The sequence below is a fragment of the Pipra filicauda genome, unplaced genomic scaffold, assembly GCF_003945595.2.
Source record: "Pipra filicauda isolate LSUMZ 115617 unplaced genomic scaffold, ASM394559v2 scaffold2_size9829703_pilon, whole genome shotgun sequence".
NCBI lineage: Eukaryota > Metazoa > Chordata > Aves > Passeriformes > Pipridae > Pipra > Pipra filicauda.
The window spans coordinates 1386706-1411336 of record NW_024104421.1 but is presented as its reverse complement, the minus strand read 5'-3'; the positions used below and the strand labels follow the sequence as shown (position 1 = coordinate 1411336).

Below are 24631 nucleotides of genomic sequence, written 5' to 3'. Positions count from 1 at the left end.
GTTATACTGAATTTGCTCAGACTTCTGGAATCATCTCTTTCATAAGAGCGATGACCGAGATGACCAGTATTAGAATAATCACTTCAGTTTAGCTTGTGTAAAACTTGTTACATGATATCTATGCTTACAGCTTTGAATGTTGATCTTCAAGATGGAGGAATTTAACTGCCTCATCTGCCAAACCATATAGGAAAACATAGTGTTCATATAAGGCATACAGCAGTACTTTGGACTCATTAGCCTCGGTCAGTAGAACACAGCGGCAAGGCTGTGCTCAGTTTTGTTCTCGTTCATTTGAAACAGAATCACCATGCTGCATCCCTCCCGAAGAACAAGACCATATGATATTTATGAGGGAAAAAACTAACAGAAGAAACTCAGATGCTAACCAAGAGGGATTTTACTGCAATGAGAGTGTATTTTAAAATGACACTTCACACAACATTCAGGACCGAGTCTTCTCACTAACAGAGGAAAGCTAAAACTTATTTTTTTCTCAAATGGCATTTATGTCATTAAATGTGGGAATGAGTGAATACGCAGTTCTGATAGGTAGCACTTTATCAGAGGACAGGTTCACACTTGCATCGTGTTAGTTCCAGCTTCTCCAACATGGCCCCATCCATCTACTCCTTTTGCAACACCTAACAATGTAAGTTTTAGTTTCCATTCTCACTGAGTCATTAGTCTCTCTGTGGATACTGAAAATAAAGGCAATCATGTATGGCTAATTGTGCCAGATATCAGATGACAGAATCTGTATATCCCAGTGTGGACTCAAAAGGCAGGGAGAGAAATGGAGGGCTTCAGATTTCACTGGGAATCAACAGGGGATTTCAAAATGAGAGATTACATTTTCACTGATAAAGAGTTTCTTTGCCACTGGAAAACAATCAGGTGTTAGCTGTTCTTCTATAAATACAGTGTGCATTTCATTTACAAAAAGAAAATTCAATTTCTGACAACCAGGGATAAAAAGGTACTTCCTGTTGATCTCATGGTACACTAGTAAAGCCATGACCTGACTTAAAATTCTCTAATGAAATAACAAAGACGTGTTTATCGCTACACAAACAAACAAGAAAAATTCCTTGGCTTTGTCTTCACTAAGATAACGTTGTGTACCAAATTCTGCTGGGAGCAACAAACTGAGCATTGTGTCAGGTCCTTTGATCTCCCCTGAAAACCACTGCTTTAAGTACACAAAGTCTGAAAGATGAGTGATAGGGAGGATAGAAAAAGAAGAAAAGAAGGAACATTGTACTTTCCTGACCTTTTACTGTCTGATGACCAGATGACAGAGGGTTTGTAGGGAACACTGTGCTTATATGTAATGCACGGGAATGTCTGAAGTAAGAAGAGTTCCCCCTTGAAAGAGAGTGCAATGCCATTTAAAGGTGGGTTTGGGTCAATTCTTCATAAAAAAACATGAATGTTTCTTTGTGACTCAACAAAGTCATCATCATCACTGAGCTAAACTGGATTTGTACAGAGTTTGGAAGGCATAATCTTTCTAGGTTAGCAGCTACACTAGATTCAGCTCCAGTCATGTTAGCATAGCTCAGTGGCCATCCTGAGTACCACTGTATGATAAAACCATCCTCAAAGTGCATCTAGCCTGGCTCTTTCAAATGACACCAGAATTTAAGTGGTATGCCCAATTTCTAGTAGAGAGGTTGCACTGATAGCTGAAAATAACTTAACACACGAAGAAAGACAACTTTAATTTTTTTCCCTCATAAACATAGCCTTAGAGGTTGAGTCTGAAAGATTCAAGGGAGTCTACAGAGTCAGTAATTTGAACTTTTACCACTGAGTGGTTGCCAAACTCTCCCTTTAATTCCAGACTAAATAACATGCAGCAAAACAACATAGGTGAATTTGCTCAGTATTTTCATTTTAATGTTCTTCATTGCACAGAAACAAGAGGCCTTTGAGGTTCTCAAATTTTCCACAACCTAAACTCATCCTAAGATATTTATGAAGTCAGTCACACATGCACAAAGCCCACCTTTTAACAAGAAAACTGACATTGTGACAAAGCCTATTTTAATCAGAATACTTCAGCCCACAGCATGCACAGATACAGCCCAAAGATGGTCCTGAAATGAAAGTAAACCATTCTCCCAACTTACTGGAGCGCTGACAGATTATTTTAGGACTAGCTTGAATGAAAAATAAGAATTAGACTCAGACCTCTGTTTTCTCATTTCTAGCTAGCTCCATGTTTGTTTTTCCTTCCCCCCCCCCTTTCTTCCATATGTCTGTTCATGTGTGTTTGGTTATTATAAGCACTTTATCAATACTGACGTTACTCCTCAAAATTCATTTCAAAGGGATGACTTTTATGGCTCCCATGATTCTTAAGCCGCCTACGGTATTTGTAACTCACAGAATCAGAAACTAACACACAGACAGTGTAGCTTTTCATACAAAGGCACAATAGGAATGAATGTATTAACCTCTGTGGTGCATGGAATGTGTCAGCTTACACACTGGCAGCTATTTCTGTGAAACTCAGCTAACTTCCGCTGGCTGTGTTAAAATAAAATTTAAAAAAAAAAAAAGATCCTCCCCAGGACTGTGTCCCACGCTCTCGTACGCTGGCCAAACAACTGAAATATCTGCTGATGTCTACTTCATACTGATGTGGGCCAAACAGAGCTTGAGAATGCATTTCACACGTACTGGTTATAAACACTGAGCCTTTCCAAGCAGGTATAAAGCTCTGCTGTCTCCATGTGACTTGGCAAATAATAGTGAGCGGGGAGACTCGTTTGCAATGGAGAGCACGGGACTTTTTTTTTCTTGTTTCTAGAAAAGAGTGTCAATCCAGATCATGCAGAATTACAGATGATTTGGATTTTGGTTTCCTTTTAGTCCCAAATTTTACTCAGCTTCATCCTGCCAGCAAAGCATACATGGCAGGTAGCAAAATCCAAACTGTAGCAATGGACATCACGTTTGCTTAATTCCAATGACTTGACAAGGGTTGTGTGGCTAATCAGTAATATCTGAGGAACATCTGCACTGCTGTCATTAAGACTCATGGACACCCTAATACTTTCAAAATTTGAAACTGTATCAGCAGTTTGAAAATCATATACATCTGGCTACCAGACCAACTCTTTCATGTAGTTGAAAAAAAAATTCTTTAGTATCTTTCCACCTGTTTTCTAATTGTCTATGTTAAATTAGGATAATCATTAATTATCTGCACTACAGCAGTGCCTAAAATGCTTGAGTACCATAAAACACTGTAGGAGGGGCCAGTCATGCTCTGAAGAGCTTATGGCCTAAATGGACATAATCATGTAAACAACTTTTAAGCAGTTTAAAAGTGCTTGTCAGGACAGAGCTTTTCTGCCTGGCAATCCACTTCCTTTTGGTGGTTTACACCTAGCCAGCATTACAGCCTGCATCAGAAGGATCTAATGGAAAAGTGTCCCAGTTTTGGCTGGGATAGAGTTGGTTTTCTTCTCAGTAGCTGTGTTTGGGATTTAGGATGAGAATAACGTTGATAATACACTGATGTTTTGGTTGTTTCTAAACAGCACTTACCCTAAAACAAGGATTTCTCATTTCCCATGCTCCACCAGTGAGGAGCTGTACAAAATGCTGGGAGGCAGCAAGGCCGAGACAGCTGAACCAAACTGGCCAAAGGAATATTCCATACCAGGGAATGTCATGCTCAGTTTATAAACTGGGGGTAGTTTTCTGGGAGGGGCTGATTGCTGCTCAGGGACAGGCTGGGCATTGGTCAATGGATGGAGAGCAATGGCACTGTGCATCACTTGTTCTTCTTGTATTTTACTTCTCTCTCTCTCTCCTTTTCATTACATTCATTACTATTATTGTTGTTATTATCATTATTCCTATTGTATTTAACTTTATTTCAATTATTAAAATGTTCTTATCTCAATCCATGGGTTTCACCTCTTTTTTCCCTGATTCTCCTCCCCATCCCACTTTTGGAGAGGTGGAGTGAGTGAGTGGCTGTGTAGTACTTAGTTGCCAGCTGGGTTAAACTGCAACAATAAGAGAAGCAAACATGCCACTATGCAGAAATTTAAAGTACAAACCTAAAAGTAGTTAAATTGACAATAAAGACACAAAAACCATAACAAGAAGTTCCTGGAAGGTAAAAGGAAAATGTGTATCATTTGACGATTCTTTTGCTTCAGATGCAAATTTTACGAGACAAGAACAGCCCCAAACCCCTGTTTAATTGCATTGTGTTGCAATGGAAGAGAAAACTGGTTTTCATATTTACTTAACCTTTGCCTCTTCTACATTGTGCTCGGACTTACCTGCAGTTGGAGTGGGCCTAAGCCCGGTGTTGCTGCGGCAGCAGCTGCCATGGTAGTTGGGATCAGCTGAACGGGGTAGGGGTCACCTAAGTAAGAGAATAATAGAGGCGTCAGCACCTTTTATCTACTCTCCACCTGCAAATTAAAGTCCTGCATTCACTCTTTCCAAAAGCCTTCTTTTGTGTGCCTTGTTGAGGCCTAATGAAAAGCTCTATTGTGCAGCCTTTTACTAACACTCTTTTCACAATTCTGGCTGAGAGAGGAATGTGAATAAAAGGCACAAGCAATTAAGGCGGAAACCTCATCCTTTTTCATGATGTATTTAGGGAAATGGGAAAAAAAAGTGCACACTGATCAGAAGGCTGCACTTCAAAAAAAAAAAAGGAAAGAAAGAAGATGGGGGTGGAGGAGAAGAAAAGGAAAACAGTACAACCTTGATAAGATCACAGCATTAGAAGGGGACAAATTTACAAGCTTGTCCAGAATATGAAGTTAACCAAACTCCGCTCACTGTTAGTAAACTGAGCCTCATGCAGAGCAGAAATGGCACTCAATTGACTACTCTGCTTTCTTTCAGGTGAGAAAAAAAAAAATCTCACTTTAGTGTCAGGGTTTGATCCTACAACAGGAAAAAGCACGTGAAGTTAAGGAAATCAGATACAAGCCTCCGAAATCCCTAAATCCCTGCACCGACTCCACTTCATGACCTGGGATTCAATTTTGCTTCTGAGGGAAAACTACTTCATTCTTAGTAAGAACTGCATTGTGCTGGATGAGATAGAGAGACCCAGTAACAGTTTTAGGAAAAATTGCGGTCATTTATAAAGGAAAATTACCTGAGATGACAAAACTTGAGATGGAGACTGGTATGTTTTAATGTTATGGAGTACTCACTTTTGGTCACTCCTTACATATCTGATTTGTTAAAATAAACTTCATACTAGCCTGTGCACAAAACTAGAAATAAAATATAATAAAATATATATATGGTAAAATATAATAAAAAATCTTACACACACTATATTGCTTCTCCAAATGATAAAAAGTTTAAGCACTTTCCACTGAAATAAGGCTCACCAGAGCATTTCTGCATGTCCCTATGTTCTGGTGACATGCATGATTTTTGTACCATTAAAACAGCCACTTGAAATGAGACTATGGAAAGGGCAGAACACTTTATCAGAAAAATCTACCTAAATGTTCCTGTACATTTTATTAGAGAGGCAGATTAAAAGTTTTCCCTTCATTGTGCTTTTTTGAATGAATGGGGGGGAAAAAAGACAATTAAGAAGGCAATGTGGGGTGTTCTGTACAAGCATTATTAGTTATTATTGAATTAAAGTTTATAATGTTATCAAGCCTTAGTTACAGAAAACAAAGAGAATGAAATTTATTTAATGTTTTTTAAATGTTAGAAATAAGCTGAGTTGGCATAAACACATTCAGGAAAACTACTAATGTTTTTTTTTCCCTTTTATAATGCAACCTTCTTTACAGAGATCTTTTCATTCAAGCATTTTGATCTCCTGTTAAGAATTAAATACGACAACTTCTAAAAATGAAGGGCTAGCAAAAAAACGGGCTGGCAAGGCACCTTAACAGATATTTAACTTAAATTAAGTGTGCATGCTTATATTTAAGAACATCTTAACTAACCCTTTGCTGACTGAAGCCTCAGTCTTTCAAGGCCTACCAGCCAAGCAATGGGAACCCAAAGGTCCACCCAGGCATCCCCATCCACAATTGTCTTCCCATCAGCACCAGGCCACAACCTCTCTATTTATGTTTGTCAATGGGTGACAGACTCCCTGACTTACTTGGTCGTTTTTTTTCCCCAGAGGATGCCATTGTTCTACACTTTCCAATCTTATTTTGCTTTAACTGAGGCACCCATTTTCCTTGTCATATCATTAATTTCTCTGAAGTTATTAATTTCTCTGACTTGAAATTTTCTGGAGAGTTATCTTGTGACTCAAGGCGTGGGCCTTAAACATGTGAAGACAGAGAGAAAAAAGAGATGGTAGTCAGAGAGCCAGTGTCAATGGTGTCTATCTGCTTCCATACCACTAGGAGCCCACAGGCTAATCTCAGCAGCATTCTGAAAGTCTCCTCTCTAGAAGGGGACATTTTGATCAAAAACCAGCCATGAAAGAACACAAAATTTTTAGTTTCTCAACTCAAAAAAAAAAAAAAAGAAAAAAAAAGAATGAGGGAAAAGTTTCTCACTAGGATACTGATTCTTACAGTCAATTAAAATTTCTAGTTTTGAATGACTTGCATTAAAACGTACATATTAAAAGACGGTTTCCATGCACTGTCCCACATTCCTCTTCTCTCCACACACATGTGTAAGCCTCAGCCCATCATGCTAATTTATAAATCCCACTCTTCTCACCTTCCTAAACAGCCAGGCAGATTCTCATATGCTCATCTGTTGTGGTAATTCCTACCCTTTATGGTTCATTTGGTAGAAATATCAAGGAGATGCTTGTGAGAGAAGAACATGCTGAAATCCCCATGGCCACAAGCACATCCCAAGGCCACATGCATGGTCACAACCACTTGCTTTGGAAGTGTAGGCAATGCTTCTGGGACTCCTACTAGAAAGCAACTACTACACCAATACGTGCTAATGTAGTTTTCCTGGATTCTAAAGCAAAAACTCATCCTAAAACCAGATTATAGCTGTGCAGAGCTAGGCTTGCCTGTCTGCCAGACTTTTTTTGTTAGCTCAATCCTGAAAGGGTTTTTCATTTTTCCACTGCTCCCCAATAATTTTAACTGACCAAAACAGCAAACAAAAATGAAAGCCTTCTGCAACCTATCATGAATCTTTGCACTGTTATGGTTTCGTAATACTCTCTGCTATCTTGTGGTTTAGCACAGGAGACAGATCACAAAAGAGCAAGGAATATGCTCAAACACCGTGCCAGGGCTTGGGCCACTCAACAGGCCAGTGTAAGAGCCAAGATTAGAACCCACAGACAACTCTTCAGACAGTGCCCTTCCCAGGGAAGGTTTGGGGCCCCTGTCCACGATAACGCCAAGCTCTTATATATTCGCATCACACAGGGCGGGAGCAACTGCCACCCCTCAAACTACTAACAAAGGTCTCAGGTCTTATCTGATAAATGCATTTCTTGCTGTTTCTCTAGAACATCATGCATCTTTCTACTATCCATAAATTTATTCCCACAGCATGAAGTTTCTCACTGAGCAGTTCTAGCTAATTCTGAAGTCTGGGAAATGCATGTCTTAACGATTTCATTACATCTTCAGTAAATATCTTATTTTTAGATGTAAAGAGTGGCTACATTTTTTTCCCAAGCTCTAGGAACATTTCAGGAATGTGAGGCGAGATATACAGTTAATAGAAATAGATATTTCCCAAGCCAGTCAGAAGTTTGCACAACTGAGAACACCAGTAAATTCTCAAACAACCACATTACATTCCCATTTACAAAATTCACTATTAATCTACTAATGCATGCACGCAGTAGTGTACCTCCCTGCATCTCTCAGCTACCAAAAGAAACATTTTATGCAGTTCTTTCATGTTCCAAACTGCCTCTTGTTATGTGTGAACTTTTCTTATAAACAAAGCATCAGAGAGAAGTTTTGTTGCTGTTGTTTTTCTTTAGTACCCTATATGGTAAAATCTGAAGCAGATCAAAGGCCAGGATTTTTACTGTGAGAACAAGCTAAAAATTATTTCATTAGCTGATGTATTATTCTCTAATATATAATTATTTCCCAGTTACTCAGCGACATCACTTTGAAGAACAGAATTATTTGAGGCTGACTATATGAAAAGAGCATAGAATTTACTGGTGATGCAGCACCTAAAGAAGTGAAGGGGATGTGGGGGAGTTGATGGGGTATATTAGAGGTGTTGGGGACACTGTGAGCAAAGGAGAATACCAGTGGTTCAGGGAAGAAAGAATGCAAGGCTGAACCCTCAATTCTGTGCCAATATTTTATTTCTCTATCCTTCTTCTGGTCTGTCTTCCACAAACATACCCAGAACCTCTTTCCTGATAATTTATGCACTGCAACTTCTTTCAATTTCAAATCACACCTTCATCCTTGCCCAAAATAATCTTCCAAGATCTTGCTTACAAGAGGATTTTTCATGAAGTACATTCACTTCCAAACCACTCTTTCTATGAACTCTCCTATGATACTCCACTGAAAACACTTTTCTGTGAAAGTAAGTTGTGGTACAGAGCCAAGTGGACATCCTGTCCCAAAACACAAAATAACAGCCCTGTGTTTAGGAACTTGATTTTCAACTGACTAGCTACCAAGTTCATGGATGTTAAATGATTCTATACTTGTGGAAATACAACAGTGGCTCTTAAACCATTTATATGTTTTGCAAAATTTTATCAAAGGAGTTTAATAATTAAAAAAGTTAAGGCTTTTTTTTAAAAAAAAAAAGAAAACAACAACACAAAAATGAAGCACAGGAGCCAACATTATGTGTGTTGCACCATTCACCCAAGCTCCTAGGATGCTTTTTGTATTCCTTTTTCTGTCACTCATCTCATTTATTCTCCTTCATGGTGTAATCCCCCCTAGTGTCTTGTCTTGTCTCCTGACAGGCTGCAAGCTCTTCAGAGCAGGCACAATTGTCTTACTTGCTATATAAATCAAGCTACATGCTAATGCTAAATGATAATGTTTTGACAGGATTTTTAAGTTGAACCTGATTACATGAAACAATAGAACACTCTGATTTTTTTTTTCCTGAAATTTTCTTCTCTTAAAAAAGGGATACCAGAAGAGGAGAAGTAGGGCATTTATTTCCCATGATTTTTAAAAAACTCACTGTTTTCCTCCTACCTCTTTCAGGGACAGCAAATGAAAAACGTTGGAGGTCGTGGAAGAAGAAAAAAAAAAGAAAACAGAGTGAAGAATATAAGGAGTAGGAAACAAAACCAAATTCTTAAATTATAATTTCTAAAACTAAATTCCATGAAAAATACCGGAATAAACATTTCCTTATAGTAGCTTCTGTTGAATGAAAAGGAGTCTTACATTATCTTCCCCCCATTTTTGACAAGTTCTAGAAAAAGCCACAATAATTTTACATTTAATTTTTCATTTAAGTGTATTTATAATGAACAATCACAGCTAATGGTTAACTGATAGGTAATCCACTGCATCTCTTCTCACCACTCATTCATTCTCAACCTCATCACCATTTTCCTTTCCTTTTTTTGGTGTGATGGTGGGCATGCAGTAAGAGTAACGGGAAGCCGTGAAAGCAGTGTTCCCTGACTTCTGGCTCTAGGCACTGGGGATTTAGATAAATAAGAAAAAGAGTATGAAGAAGATATCACCTGGCCTCCAAAAAGATATCCAAACTAGTTCCCTGATTTTCTTTGAGATAGGTCTGGACAGTACTGACTGAGAGAGAGTAGTCTGTTCTGTATTTTAGAGAAACTATTCAGCGCACATAAGGGATGGCTTTGGAGGGACCTAAAAGCAGCCTTCCAATCCCTATGAGGAGGTGATCAACAAGACAGTGCCAGGCTCCTCTTGGCAGTGTTTGGTTGGAGGACAAGAGCCAATGGACATAAAGTGAATCAAGAGAGGATCAGATTTTCCCCATGAGGACAGCCAGATGTTAAAACAAGTTGTCAAAACAAGGTTGTGCACTCTCTGTCCTCGGAGGTTTGCAAGCCCTAACTAAATAAAGCCCTGAGTAATCAGATCCTATCTCCTAGATGACCCTGCTTGGAGGAAGAGATTGGACTACAAGCCTTCTAAGGTCCCTTCCAACCAGAATAATCCTATGATTTCCAGAGCACCCATTTGTGCATGCCCATGAATTTAAAAATCAGCACCTTTATCTGATTGTGCACATGTGGATAACAGTGCTGTACCACCAAACATCTTTCATGACCTAGAAACAGAATTAAAACTATCAGCCTGTTTTTACAGGACCCCATTGTTTTGCTTGTCTGCTTTGTTTTTATTAGCATTATTGTGAGAAGTCCCCACGCAGAGATCAGGAGCTATGGAATTCTTTCCCTTAGAAACAGTCTTTAGATGTGTTGTTATATTGTGCAGCCTTGATGCCTTCCGTTGCATCTGCAACCTTACAGAAATGACACATTCTCATGTATGCTAAAAGGCAAAGTTGTTACCAAAAATTCCTCCTTCTTGCTGTTTCTATTCACAATGCTATTACTCTTTTCTTATCCTGGGGGGAACATGAGGGTTTAGTCATATGCTCATTCTTTTCCAAGGCATAAACAGTAGCCCTGAAAGATGACTAGCATCTTTATAAAGAAGCTACAGTATGTGGTCCTCACAACACATGGTTCCTATTTTTGTCATTCTGATAAAAGCATAGCAATGTCAATATTTTTTTTTCTTGTGATTTGGTGATTGCCAACGACCTGTATGTCAGCTGACACAGTTAAATCAGAAATTAGCACTCAGTCTCTTTAGAAGACAGAAACATGGACACTGAGCATAAGAAAAATTATGATTGTCCACATGATACTCCATTAAACAATGAAACATGTGATCAACTACAAAACAGAGATACATCAGCAAATTTCCCCAAGGAAGTTTATGGCATTAACTCCTAAACATTAATTTTATTGTACTGTGTGAGGAACCAATTAACTGAGAGTTTCATTTTTATCAGACATCAGAATTACTGTTCAGAATATAGATGAATAATTCAGCATATTCCAATTTTATTAGGCTTGGTTTGTTCATCTTGCACATTTTTGCCAATTTGGAAAGGTAATTAGATATTTCATCGATAACTTTTCTGTGCATTATTTTATTTAGAACACTTCCAGCACCAATGAGCTGATATCTAAGACACATACAATGTACCTACTGTATATTCACATTTTCCCCCCTAATTGGATATGGTTGAAATAGCGATTAAAGCATTTTCAGGAAACCTCGTGTTGATGACATCTGACTGTGAACACAATATGATTTGTTACAACAAATTATCCGCAGGGGAGAGGAGCAACGGGCAAAGAAAAAGAATTCTTGTTTCCAAAATCTGGCGTATTTCCATAAAAATAACATAGGTATCAGCAAATAAAGGGCTACCTAGAAGCTTTCCTGAGAATTTGCGAATAACCTGGAAAATGTACTTGGGGTAAACCCCACTCCTAGCAATACAGACTTACCAACTATTGTTTCCTGAGAAAAGAAAACAAATCCTAAAAATCTTCAAATAATTCAGTTTAGAAAACAAAGTTTATTGTTCTTCATCTTCCAGAGAAGAACTTTTCTGGAATTCAACAGCTTTAGTCATACTGAAAAGCCTCAGGACTGATACAACATACCACGCTGCTCTAAGTGGTTAGTCAACACCTCCCTTCCTTTTTAATGTGATCATCAAATGGTTTAAGAAGTGATCGAGTGCGGTTTCCAAAATTAATCTTAATTAGCACCACTGATTGGGGAAGACCCGTCTTCTTGACAAAGTTTGGGCTATTCTGTGTCTTTTAGTGGAAAGTTAATTGTGAACAGTGCTGCAAATGCAGAAGCACAGAAGCAGCACAGAGAAGCACTCTGACCCGGGGCATTCTGATACTTGCATTTGTTGAAGAACACCCAGTGTTGAACACCCTGAGAATACACCCTCAGCCTAACTCCTTCTGCCTTTCCTGTAACTAGGTCCCCAAACGCAGCCTCTTCTGCTTTCCTAAATCTTTATTTTGTTCCCTTTATTATCTGTTATACAGGAGATACAATCATGCCTTAGTATTCCACATACAAATCTATACATATGTGCATTAATAAAAGGATCACACTACCTACGACTGAAGAGCAGCCTCCTCAGAGGCAGAACTATGCAGTTTTTAAAGGGCACAATAAAAAACCTCTTCTATCACTTACACCATTTTTATGCTTTCAAAGCACTTCACAAATATTAATTAGCTCTAAATAAATTCTAATTATTTCTAAGAGTGGCCCTAGCAGATCTGTATCATCTGGTGTGAAATCTGACTTCAGTGAAGTCAACAGCAACAGCTCCTCAGACCTCAGCAGAGCTGACATTTCACTTGCCGTTGCTAAAATGCTGGGAGTCATGTCTATTATCCAGTAGGTATCACAAGTAGAGCTGATCTAGTGATAGCTGCAGTTATGGAATGCTGGCTGAGAAGAAAAAAAGGGTTAAATGATCTGAACCAATCTGTAGAGCCCAAATGTGGGAGAAGCTTTGGGAAATGCGTTAACTGGGCTCTGTTTGCTTTCAACATCAGCTCAAATGGAAGGTGCTCGTCTGCTGCTAAACCATTTTAAATACTTGGGATACTGGGGTTAACTCCTAACACCTGCTCATGCTGTAGGTCACTAACTTAGTTAATCCACTTTGAAACATCAGCTCTTCATAAAAAGATTTGCATTATACATCTGTATAAAAATACATATTATGTGCACAATAAAATACATATAAAGAGGTTTGCATAGAAGTAAAAATACTTAAATACACTGCATGGATAACTAATCATGGAGCAAGTAAGTAGGTGACCAGTATTTTTCTTGCTAATTGTGGACAATACAGTCCATCACATACTGCCAACTTATTTTTCTCATAAGAAATAAATACTTTGGTTGTAATCATATTAAATATAAATATTAATATTAAATATAAATAATATTAACTATTTTATATATGTAAGTATCACTAGGGGTGGAAGTTAAAAATCAACTGAAAGCATAGATTATGAATCTTTTTCTCAAATAGAAATGTAATCCTAATAGAAAGTTCCTCTCTTTATCTCTGCCAACTTTACTACCACACAATATGCCACAGAGAAAAAAGGGGAAGTGTCAACTTGTGTAAATTGTCCCTTATGTAATGCAAACCATCTGTTTTAAAAAAACAAAACAAAATGAAAAACCAAGCCACACCCAAGCATGATCTGCTGTGAAGAAAAAGAAAGAAAAGGGAATTTAGCGCATCAAATTGGAAGCCAAAGACCATGACCTGCCACGTAACCATGGAGAAAATATTTACCCCTCTCCTCCCCGTATTTACCCAATTTTGAAAAATATTTGGAAAAGTATAATTGAGTAAGTTGCTTTGCACATATTAGAGATTGATATTGTTGTATTCTTTTGAGCATTTCATCTAGCTAGAATGTTTTCAGTCAGGCTGGAACACAAGCAGAAGAAACCTCTTTGTTTTCAGTAACATATCACACAACGATGCCACCACTGGGTCAGAAGGTACCTGAGTCCTCAGTCACTGGAACCTGGCAAAGCATAGGGGGGTGAAGCATCAGCATACTTCTGCCCTGTTCTTCTACTCTTCTTTAGGTATTTGCCATGAGGGGAGTCTAAACAGACCACTGTTATTAACTTTTACAACTATATTTGTGTTGTTTTCAGCCAAATCCTCAGAAAACAAAGTACACGCAGAGCAAAAAGTACTCATCCTTTCCAGTCTCTCCCTGGGTAAGTCACCAGTCTGTTGGAAAGCACTGGCTGAGGAATCCTACCACATACATTCTCTGAAACCACAGGGAGACATACATTTGACCCTCTGTTGGGAGGGACAGGTGAATCAGAAAGCACTGAGTTAATTTGATCTAATTATCTAAGCTGAATGAAAGTAGAACAGCAGTATAACTAGCTATTCATCATTTTTTCTCTTTTGCTGACCTCGAGGCTTGATCACACATCCTCTTCCAGCTGCAGCTGTGCTGGCTGAAGAGCCCACCATCTCCAACCACAGCTCCCAGCTAAAGGTTACCACTGTGACCAAGCTGCTTGTTTAATCCTTTCCCAACACGTTTCCATGAAAATGAGCCAGCTCAGTTTAAGCAATTTTAACACAGGGTCCTTGCTATCCCAGCCTGGATGGAAGCAAGTTAGGGAGTGCTTAACCAAGAAGCTTGGCCTGTATGTCGGAAGTCTGAGGCACAGTGATGAGCAGCTGGAATTGGTTCTCTCTGCAGCCACTGGGGCTGAAGACAGTAGCAACCCAGCCCTCAGCTGTGACCAATTCCACAGCTGACTTGAGAGAGATCTGCAGCACCTTAGATAACACGCTGCTGATTTTCAGGCACACTGTTGAAGATCTGACTTTTCAAAGGGGCAGGGTGCATAACAGTGTGAATTTCCCTTTGAAGGTGTCCCCAACAGATATCCAAAATCAACGTACTCAGCATCATTAGTTAGTTATGAAAATATTGGTTGTCACAAAAATTCTCTCTTCCTTCTCCCCCAAATTTTCAAAACTCCCTTTTATTGAGGAACAATATAAGAAAATTTTCATAGTTTTCTGTTATTTGTGACTGGAACTGAATTGTCCCACGACTACTTTTATTGTTCCTATGTGCAGGTTGCTAATGCTAATAACTAAAAGAATCATTGCTAAAGAATTCCTATCATCAATTGGCCATATAAAATTATTCTGAAAAATATCAGTCCAGAAAAAACAGCAGGTTTTCCAAAAAGGCCAGGAAGATGTAGAAGCGAGGCCCATTTTCATAAGGCACATAAACTAAATTTAGAACACAGAATGGCAGTCATGTGAAGATGCTTCTAGAGGGGTCTTGTGAAGTTCCTAGGAAGGCCTTGCATCCAAAAGCAAACTCAGTGGAAGTTAGGTATTTAACCTGTTCAGAAGCTGAGCAAATTAATCTGCTCCATGTTCCCTGTTGCAGTTCTGTGCTGGTACCCACTTGGCTCAGTTCAAGATAGCATGAAGTTTACAGTACAAGCATTTCTTAAATAACCCTGAGACTTGGATCCTGGTGCCTCTGTCACTCTTCAAGTGAAGATTTGGTCTCCTAAATCTCTCAGGTGCTTTACAAAGTTTTATCCAAAGCTCTTTGGTTTACAGTGTACTACATCTTTGTGAAGTGGACTGATACACAGTAGGGCAAGCAGAAAAGGGGGAGAAATATATTTTAATGGTCTGTCAAAAACATTACTTGATGTGAACATGTAGTTTCAAGGCAGCTAGGTTTTTCATTGCTACAAGCTTTCTAGGTGTAGCTAAATCCGTATATGCTTTTTTGTTTATACTAAACTGTGAGTGAAAAGAAGAAATCCTTTGGACTACTTATCACTTTTCCTCAGCTTCTCAGTCAAATTCAGTGAAACGTGCCAGGGAATCACCAAACACAGAGCTGTTTTTCCACTGGCTTCTGCTCAGTCCTAGACCTTGGCATGCAGTTAATTCCAAGCCTTACTGCCAGGAGCAGTAGCAACTTTGCTCTTTTTTCTTTCTTTTTCATTTTCAAGGTTACACAAACATGTAATGTCATATCTACTTCATAGATGTGAGGAACTATAGGTCTATCTTAAGAGTTAATGTGCATGCAGTAAAAAGAAGGGGAAAAAAACCATCTCAACTCTTTCTATCCAAACTGGACTTCATTAACCTGGAACTAATTTAATCTGCCATATATATCTAACAGGGTGCTTTCCTGACCTTTTCCAGGCCTACAGTTATGGTAGCATTCACAGTCAGTGTGGTTTTCAGTTAAGCATTCTGTAATGTGAATCACTACTTCTCCCAGCTGAGAGGGACTGCATGTGAAATCACTGGAAGAACTGAATGAGCCTACATTTTGGCACTGCAGCTGCTGAAGGACATGAAGTGTTTTGAGCAATAATTTTCAGTAGTGGTCCCAGTCTGTACAATCTTAGGGAAAGGTACTAGAGGACAAAGACACAACAGTTCGCTCTCAAGATCTACAATGTTCAGAAACTGAAAGAAATCTGAAATTGTGGCTAAGCCAGTTTAACTAAAGAAATCTTTTTATGTTCCAAGTTTACGAAACAGCTGCAGTGGCAAGTGCTGAGTAATTCAAAACACCTGATGAATTCATGCGTTAGTCAATGACACAGATGCATACACTGACATGGATATAATAAAGCTAAACATCCATGCTAGAGACAGAGAAGGGTAGAACAAGCAAGTCCTAGATAACTCAGTAGGAAACGGATGGCAGAAGAGTTGCATAAGCACAAATATGAAAGCAAGTCCATGAAATTCATGCTCTAACTAAGTCTATTCATGGACATACAGTTCCTCGACTATTCCTTAACTTGTATTTATTATCATCCTGTTGACAGGAACATGAAATCCTATAGAAGGCTTAAATAAAATTAAAAAGAAAATCTGGGGATTGTAGAGAACAATACAAATCTTTCAAAGACTAAAAAAATAGATGCTGTATTTTTTAGTGCTAGGCTCTCATAAATACACTCATAGTTTGTGTTAGTCCATCAAACTGAAAGGCATATGCTATCTTTGATCTCTGTGCAGAACCCCCGTTGAGATTAATGTGAGTTCTGTGTGAAGAAAGAGACTAGAATAGGCCCTCAGTTCACAAATAGTAAGCAGGCTGCTTCAGGAAAAAACATGTTTTCTTACAACAGTGTTGAAATTTATTTGGAAGTTTCAAATAGCTTCTCTTCAGATTCAAGTTCGTATCTGTGGTCATGAGCATGTTCACTTGTCAAAAAGACCTGTCAGAGAGAAGGTGCACAAATCTACCTGCTGTGTGAAACGTTTTGCTGTTATGTTGAAACACATAATTCATCTCTGACAACCTTTTCTCATGTGGTAACGACTAATCCTCTGTTTCACCCTCATCTCTGCAAATTAAAGGCTTTGTCCATCAGTGAGGTGATACTTTTATACAGACTGGCATGAAACTGTGCTCTGTACCCATTTCCAGCTAAAAAAAAAATTTACAGGACTTACTGCATCCCGCTTTGTAGCTGAAACCAGGAGGAAGAAGGAATCCTTGCTGTGCAGCTGCTGCTAGGGTTCGTTGGTCTGGAGGAAATACGGGAATCATTAATGGAGGCAGCTGACCCTGGACCTGCTGAACAGGAGAGGGAGAATCAAACACGGAATTTTTCCTGCATACAATGTCTGCTAACACCCTTTCTTTTACTTCTGCTCTGAGGTCAGATTGGCATACGCCTCTCTGTAACGGGGTGTCCCAGTAGCATCCACTATTCAGCTTCATCTTGATCACCAAACACTTCACAGGAGTTACATTTATCCAAAATAAACTAAGATTCCACATATCTGTATCCATATACCTCCATTTATAGTTCCACACATATGCATACCTATATCCCACTTAATTACTCCCCCCTCCCCCCCCATGATGACTCTCTTATCTTTGATGTAGGGTGGTGTTTTCTTCTCTTTTATTGCACTGTGTAACACTATCTCTGCCTCAGACAGTAGCTTTCACCCTGACTGAGCCCAAACACAAAGACATTCCTCTAAGAAGTACAAAACAAGTGCATAAGTAGCAAACAGCACAGTCAGTACTATTTTTCTGCCCATACACACGTACTTATTTGTGCAGGTGTAAGATAAGGTCTCTGAGATGGTAAGAAAAAAGGTTGAGACATTTTATTCAGAAATAAAACACAGCTATGTCTGAAGCATTAGCTGTTCAACTCTGCACAGCAACTGTACACAACCATGCAAGTCAGGAAGTGGAAAATATTATATTAAGTGGATACTGCAGGGGACTTAGGACATGCAGAAATTAGTCATCAAAACTGGAGTTTGGTCATGGCACAACATCTAATACTATTGCTTTTACCCAGTTCTGTCAGAGGTTTTAATTGGTAGAAATGGACATCGTCTTTGTATTTTGCAGAGATGAGAAACAAAAAAGTTTTCTAGATTAAAATGCTAAATGACTAGTTATAATTAAAAAACCCCACTGTACTGACCAGATCAGTCAATAATGGGAGACTGACTCAAGTTTTAAGAGAGCTCGTCTAGATTTTTGATGGCACTGTAAAGCTAAGGTACCAGAGGCAGATATGTTATCGAAGACTGCAGTTCAGTTTGTGATCCACAGCCTTAAGAAACTAGGAGAATTAGAGTGTTGATACACAACCTGCTATGAGCAGAGGCATGAGAAGGTGTTACTCCCTTCATTATGGCCTGCATAGCAGAACTGGCAAAAGAGAACCAGCACGAGCTCCTTGGCTGCCACAATTCAGACCACAGCATCTGCACTTAATTTGATTTTAATTTAATCTCCTGAAAATCCAGGAGATGTCTCAGTTCACCCAATGCTGCTACAAGGCATAAGAATGATACGAAATTTGGGATGATAACCTCTTAATTTATGCCAGGACCTGTCAACACCTCTGTGTGTGCTGACTGTATCTTTATAGTCTGAAATAATTTTCAGGGATGAAGTTCAAGATTGCTGTTGACGGAAATTCTTGCAGTGGGAGATTAAGATTGGGACTGAAGCTAGAGTAGATGTAGCTCCAGTCACTGAAGTAGCTTGATCCATTTTTTGTTACTTCAGTATTTTCCTTTCTATTCTGATCTTGTTAACTGTAAGACATACATACTTTCAGCTGGATTGCTGGAGAAAAAAATTACATAAAATGTGATTTGTTCTCTATCCCCACTCAGTCATCCTAGTACAGCCCAATATCTTCATGTGTTTATTTTTTGTTTGTTTTGTTTGGGGTTTTGTGGTTTGCTTTTTTTTTAAAGACAAAGACAAAGTAACTATATTCTTTTAGAACAAAAATGAACAGCCGTGTGGAATTTTTGCATAGTACTCTTCTTCGGCAAAGAGCCACAGAACTTTTTTTTTTAAATGGTTTCCAAGGATGAAAGTGACTTTGCCAAGCAAAGAAGCTTCAAAACAGGACTCAAAAACACTAATAGAAAGACAGATGGTTCTACTAAGAGCTCTGCTGCCAAAAAAAATGTTAAAAAAAAAGTGAAAAAAATGGAGTGATGTTATTGAAGCTGACTGCAAAGTTCTCTGATGACTGCAAATACTCTTGTCCCACTGCAAGTGTTAACTCTGCCTCCAGGGCTAATATAACTAAAGCACCACACACACACAAATTGTCATTGCCAAGCCCACAATGTAGCACAAGTCTGCACTTGATTCCAAGTGACTGCCAAATACACGAGCAAAACACCACACTGAAAAATTCCCATTTAGGAAAACATTTACCAGGAAAATGCCCTTTCTTCTTAACTCTGATTGCTGCATTTCATTTTTTTCAAATTGCTGCTCCTCTTTATCTCTCCAAGGGGCCTTATACCCACTAATTTCAAATGACACAACCCCGGTTGCATTAAGGAGGTAAGAACTATAGAGTGATGAAGATGGTTTGCATGGATACAGAAATAACGCAGTCAAAACAATGTGATTTTCATTCCAGGATGGAATGTATGTAGCAGCACTCAAACAGCTACACTTCATTTTCTCCTAAATATAAATAAATGCAAACATTAGTTTATTTTAATCCCATTACCTGACACAATACAATGCAAATTACGGACTCTTCGTTTTTAAGGCTCATATAACTACTACATCTTAACTTTTGTTATGTTTACTATTATTAACTAGAATTGCTGGGATATAACTGTTTTAAGAGACACCAAATACAGGCCCTCCTGAGTTTTACATGAAGGGCACAAAGGGCATTTCCCTCTTTTTTTTTTTTTCTAAGCCATTACTATGTCAGTTACTTCTCTCTAATGACTTTTATTATATGGCTTACATACTTTCCAATGTTTTCTGGATGGTAACTTCTCGATACTGCATTTCTAATTTGAACATAATGGACTGCAAATCAGAACTGTTTTCCAGACCCTTCAATTTGTTCTGCTAATGGACATATGTCCATAAAAAGAAATACCTCTTCAACAATCTAAGAATGTACACAGCTATCAAGATTCTCCACTTGACAGTCTTTCTACGTTATTACCTTTTCTCAGTTCTAATTTCCTAAAGGTGAAAACTGTATTTTAAATCCTTAGAAAATTCCCAATAGATCTTATGGGCTACAATTTCACCTTGTAACTTCTCATCTACTTTATGATGTTAGTTTGGATGATACAGATACAATCTTCCAAGGGCCTGTTTTTTCACTACACATACTGTTGCCACAATGTCAATCAATCACACAGTTCCCTGATCTTCCTTTTAATTGAATGCCACATTAACCAGAAGTATTCTTGTACTGCATGACAACCTGCAGGTGCATGGTACACACAGAAAAGGCATATAATGCACATAAAATAACAACGAAACAAACCGAATGTCGTGAGACCAAAATATTCTATACAGTTGATTCACTAGTCAAGGAATTCATACTTTCATATCTCTGACAAGTTATTAGGAGCAAAAGGGAAGCCCATGTTACACTGAAAGATGCACCACTTGACATTTAGTTTGTGAGAAATAACACCTCTTAAGTAAGCTGATGCACAAGAGTTCAAACAGTCCAAGAAAGTAAAGGTTCTCTAATTCATAATGACCACAGTATCTTCCATAATGGCAATGTATTTTAGGAGCATGAGAAACTCCAACCAAGTTTAACCTAGAGCCAAACCAGGGAACCTTCACACTTGGCACTGAAAATCCAAAAACAAGACCATCCCTAAAGAACTTATCAATGCAAAAACCAGTATGAGCATATCACAAGAAACTAATAGTGTATCTACTGTCCAAATGGGAAACTGAGGCACCCACGGCTGCCTGTAGAGACTTTTCATTTTGAAAAGTGCCTCACTGTATCTTTATTTGTTTCAGGGCCCTTGAAAACTCTGGCCCTAAATGACTTACCATATCAAAAGAAATTTGTTAGTAAACTTGGAACCAACTCAGGCTGTTGAAGCCTGGGCCAGCATCTTCAAAAATCTGTGCATGTCCTTTATGACTTGACCATAACAAACCCAACCATACAAAGTCGTGCATTCAGTGTAGCCAGAATAGATTCCCAGCATTCCCAGCTTCATTATAATTGTAGTATTTTTGCCTAAATCCTACCTACTTTTAGGAACATACTATGGTTACCACAGCTACCTAAGCACTAAGCAGTATGTTTTTAACAGTTACCCCTACTGTTTGTTACTAGCTCCTGCTGTGACTTAAATAAATTTAGATTGCAAACACTTGACAACTACAGTTCTACTCTATTTTCTGTAAAGTGTCACGTGTGCTTTGGGTCACTATGTAAATAGTTACACACACAAAACAGTTCAAAGAAACATTAAGATTGCAAAGTCAGACATTCAAATCTTAGGAAATGCCAGAATCAGGGTAGCATGCACGACCCTATGTCCTTTATGCCCATGCATCCTGACAAAATCTTTAACTGAAAGTTCACAGTTTCCCCTCCCTCACATGACTTTTGCTTAATCTAGAAGGCTTATAATATTTCTCAAATAACATAAACCCATACTTTCAACAGACCTAAGCCCCTAACACAGCAGCTGCTATTAGTTTTATTTATTTTCTCTTCATACCCTTTCACCAATTTCATTTCCGCAGTTGCTCATTACATGTTTATTAGGATCAGCTTTTATATAAGTTTTCCTCTCTCCAAGGTAAATATCTCAATGCATTTCTCGGCATCCACACAGAACACTTTCCACTGAGGGGCGGATACTGCTCGTCCACCCACCTCTAGTTCTTCAGAAGCGATTCTATCCATTTTGGTGAGACTGGTGACGGAGTAACAAATTACTCGGTGTGAATAAGAATGGTTGCTAAAAAGCAACGCTCTGTTCTCTACAAACTGACAACACTCTGAGCAGTACTTTACTCTTGAACTGTTCAGAAGATGTGCCCTTCAGGAGCCGTGTGAGCATCTTTGCTGAAATAGAGTCTTACGTGGCTCCTTCACGTAGAAGCGTGGCTAATTTTTATTTTCATTTGAGTTATTCTCAGCTGCCTCAAATAAGTTCAGATTTTACATTCCTAGAACAGTGGATGCACATGAATTATTCCATTAACTTCAAACCGTTGTATGAATATCTTCTTGCCTGCGACGTGTTTGTAAGTTAAACATCTCTTCTGCTGTATATGAAAGAATGTAATGCACATTTAACATGCAGTAACATAAATCTGTCCTTCAAAAAATGACATGTTTAATTGCATTGGTCTTCCTTCCTCCAGAAACACTTGGCTCATGGTGGTGCACACTATGCTGAAGGACTGGATTCTTTAATTAGCACATGTGTTGGCCATCTCTTTCTCTCTCCCTCACCCACCCCCCCAATGTCTATCTTAAGGGAAATAAAAATATATGTCCTCATATAACTACAATCTGCTATTTTCCCTTACAGTGACGTTTAAAATAAGAAAAGAAAATGTTGTTCTCTTTCTCTTCCCTATATCACTTCCCTAAATTGATATACGTGCGTCCTAAATCTTTACAGCAGGGAGCCCTGCCTATCCAGGTTATGCAGTGATAAGTCTCCTACTGAGTTTGAGGTGGCTTTTTATGGGGTGCTTAGTGAATGCTTAGGATGCAAACCAGAAGGTGGATGGCAAGAAGCAGAGATGCAGAGAGGAAGACACTGATGGGACAGAGAGCACATCCATTCCACCCCACGCTCTGTAGTTTTTACCACTGCAGAGCAGCTCGCTCCTCTACCAGACTGGTAGAGGGTATCCTGACAAAGGATTTTGTGAAAGTTTTTTCTTCCTAATCACTACTTGTAAATTCTTCTGCAATGGATGACTTGGGTCCTAAATATTATTTTCCCCTTTGATGCGTAAGAGGCTTACACAATTCATACCGGTACTTATCAAAATCCACCCTGTCCAAACACCTCAGTTCACTCAATAGCTCTCACTGTTCTCACAATTGTTTGCAAGCAGTGATACTGATGGTAGAAAACACACTCTCCTAGTGGCAATTGTTTAAGAAGCATAAGGAAGGGTATTTAGGCAGACACCTCCATCACTTACCATACACACACAACAACTCCAATAGCACAGGAGAGCTCTATCTGGAGAGTGGTGTGGAAAAAAAAAAGATTAGTTTGATGGAATATGGAGACAATCCTTACCAAGCAATGGCATATACACAACCTGGCTCACGGAAAATACAAGGAACAAACTTTCAGGAAAAGTGAAACGCGTCTCAGGAATTACATAAACTCTTTTCATTTTAAAAAACCAAGGCTTTTAAGGCTGGAAACTTTCTGTCTCTGCTCAGTCCTTAAAGAGAATGCAGGTGTCACAACCAGCATCCATCTCAAATTCATCTCATCAAAAAGTCTGTAAATGAACACACACTCAGCCTTTTTAACTAAAGTGCACTAAAGTGCCTTAAACTGCCAAATAATAGACAGTAGCTGTTTCCATGTCAATAACTTGCTTCCAAAGGCTTCCATCCTTCATACTACAGAACAAAATGCACTGGTGAGAGACAAACACCTCCAGCAGCACTTTGAAGGACCGAAGCCAAAAGGACTTTTTGCATTAAGGAAACATCTCTCGGATATCTCCAAAGGAAAAAGCAGTATTACTTATTCATTTCTGTAACTAAAATAAAGAACTTCAGAACCCTTTTTCTTTATATTTGATTTGGTACAGAAAAAAACGCAGAGAGGAGGGAAAAGCAGTAAGATGACGTTTTTGCATCTGGGATGACGTGTAACAAGAAGTATTCGTTCTTGTGCCACTGAGCACGTAAGTAACCTACAGGGCAATTCTGCCACAAAGGCATTGGAACAAACAGTCTAACTGAAAAGGAAGAGACTACCTGCAATAAAAAAAGTACACAGAAATTCATTCCAATATGTAGCTGTTTTAAGACAAAAGCCTAAGAGTTCACACAGGAATGGCTGCTCCAGACTATACAACAACAGTGTGTGGGGTTCTCTGGCAAAATCAGGACCTTCAGAGCAAGCCACTGTGATTCAGGTAACAGCTACACTGGAAGAATGAAGTGCGCTCTCAAAAGGACCCTTTCTAATCCCAGCTCAACTGCAACACTCAAAATAATTTTCTCTTTCATTTTTACAGAAGAAAAAGATTCATTGTTTGGTTGACAGAGCCACTTGTTTTGTGAAGAGGTTAAATTTAGCAGAGGACACAAAATTGGCTTTTGAGGTATGATGACCAATGTCTCAGCCAAATTGACTTATTTCACCTTACTTAACATTCACACAAATACCATGTTTCTCATGGCATAGCTTCCAAGCACCTGGGCACCTTGTTTAAATGTTAGTACCCTTCCTAGATGAATAAGCCAGGACTGTAATGGAAACCTGCCACAATCTTGTGGCTGTCAAAACTGCTGATTTACATGCTATATTGTCCTCCATTTGTGCTTTTGTTGGCTACAAGCAACTTGCTCCTAAAATGCAACTGTCACGTAGCAAGAGTTAATCTGCAAAGTCACTTCCTTCAAACTGGAAAATCTATGAGTTTACATTAATGACTGATGCTACCTCGCAGAGTATGATGGAGCACAGAGTTTCCAGATGCTTGGTTAATGCTTTTCCCAATGAGGTCTGGACCAGTGCTGATTGCTCTAGCAGTAAGCTATTC

The 24631-nt window shown here is 38.8% G+C and overlaps 1 protein-coding gene across 8 annotated transcripts in view; it reads right to left on the bottom strand.

Annotated features, from left to right (window-relative positions):
* The window catches only part of SOX5 (SRY-box transcription factor 5), a 479309-nt gene that overhangs the window by 81579 nt on the left and 373099 nt on the right, over positions 1-24631 (bottom strand). For 4 of the 8 annotated variants that reach the window (XM_027726598.2, XM_027726592.2, XM_027726605.2 and 1 more), the window contains 2 exons: positions 17029-17152; positions 4311-4396 (listed from right to left, as the gene is read on the bottom strand). In XM_027726598.2, the coding sequence (XP_027582399.1) occupies positions 4311-4396; positions 17029-17152 (210 nt within the window). The remainder of the gene's footprint in view (positions 1-4310; positions 4397-17028; positions 17153-24631) is intronic. The other 4 variants (XM_027726594.2, XM_027726596.2, XM_027726606.2 and 1 more) reach the window with 1 other exon arrangement.